Genomic DNA, 538 nt, shown 5'->3' on the forward strand with positions numbered 1-538 from the left:
AAGTGGCGGTGGTGTTGTCAATGGCCACATAGTAGAGGTTAAGACTCGACGTAAGTCTAGTGTTTTACAACAATATAGATCAATTTTGTTAGACATTTAGTTAATAACTTGAGTCCATGGTAATAAAAATTTCCAATTTATAGAAATAGACACTAGTAATATATACCCGCATAAGGAGATAAAGAATATTTTGAGCAACAAGGCGAACGATAGAGGGGAGGACTTCGAGCTGCGAAACAACATACATAATATGAGAATATAAGATGTAGCTTAATGGTTTTCATACTTATGTTATCGTTGTGTCATCATGCGGATTCAAACTAGCATAATATGTGAATATAGAGAGAGTGATAAAAGAGAAGAACCTTTCAAGGAAGAATGCGAAAGGGGACAAGGTAATAGCTGCGAAGGCTTGTCTATAGAAAACGAAGACAAAAGGGTTGGTTCCTTGAGAGATGGCCACTTTTGAGAGCAATGGCATTCCTGCGTAGATGATCTGTACGAACACCATTGCCATGTTGGCTTTGTGCTTCATCAT

At 37.7% G+C, this 538-nt stretch overlaps 1 protein-coding gene across 1 annotated transcript; it reads right to left on the reverse strand.

Moving 5' to 3' along the window:
- Nucleotides 1-7: 7 nt before the first annotated feature.
- On the reverse strand, nucleotides 8-530 carry LOC104774818 (WAT1-related protein At1g43650-like; the record flags this gene model as incomplete). Its single annotated transcript, XM_010499253.2, has 3 exons — nucleotides 366-530; nucleotides 167-229; nucleotides 8-56 (listed from the first exon to the last, which is right to left on the reverse strand). Coding segments are annotated over exons 1-3 (264 nt in total), but the record flags the coding sequence as incomplete, so codon positions are not given.
- Nucleotides 531-538: the final 8 nt, after the last annotated feature.

The sequence above is a fragment of the Camelina sativa genome, unplaced genomic scaffold (assembly GCF_000633955.1).
Source record: "Camelina sativa cultivar DH55 unplaced genomic scaffold, Cs unpScaffold05849, whole genome shotgun sequence".
In the NCBI taxonomy this organism is placed as follows: Eukaryota; Viridiplantae; Streptophyta; class Magnoliopsida; order Brassicales; family Brassicaceae; genus Camelina; species Camelina sativa.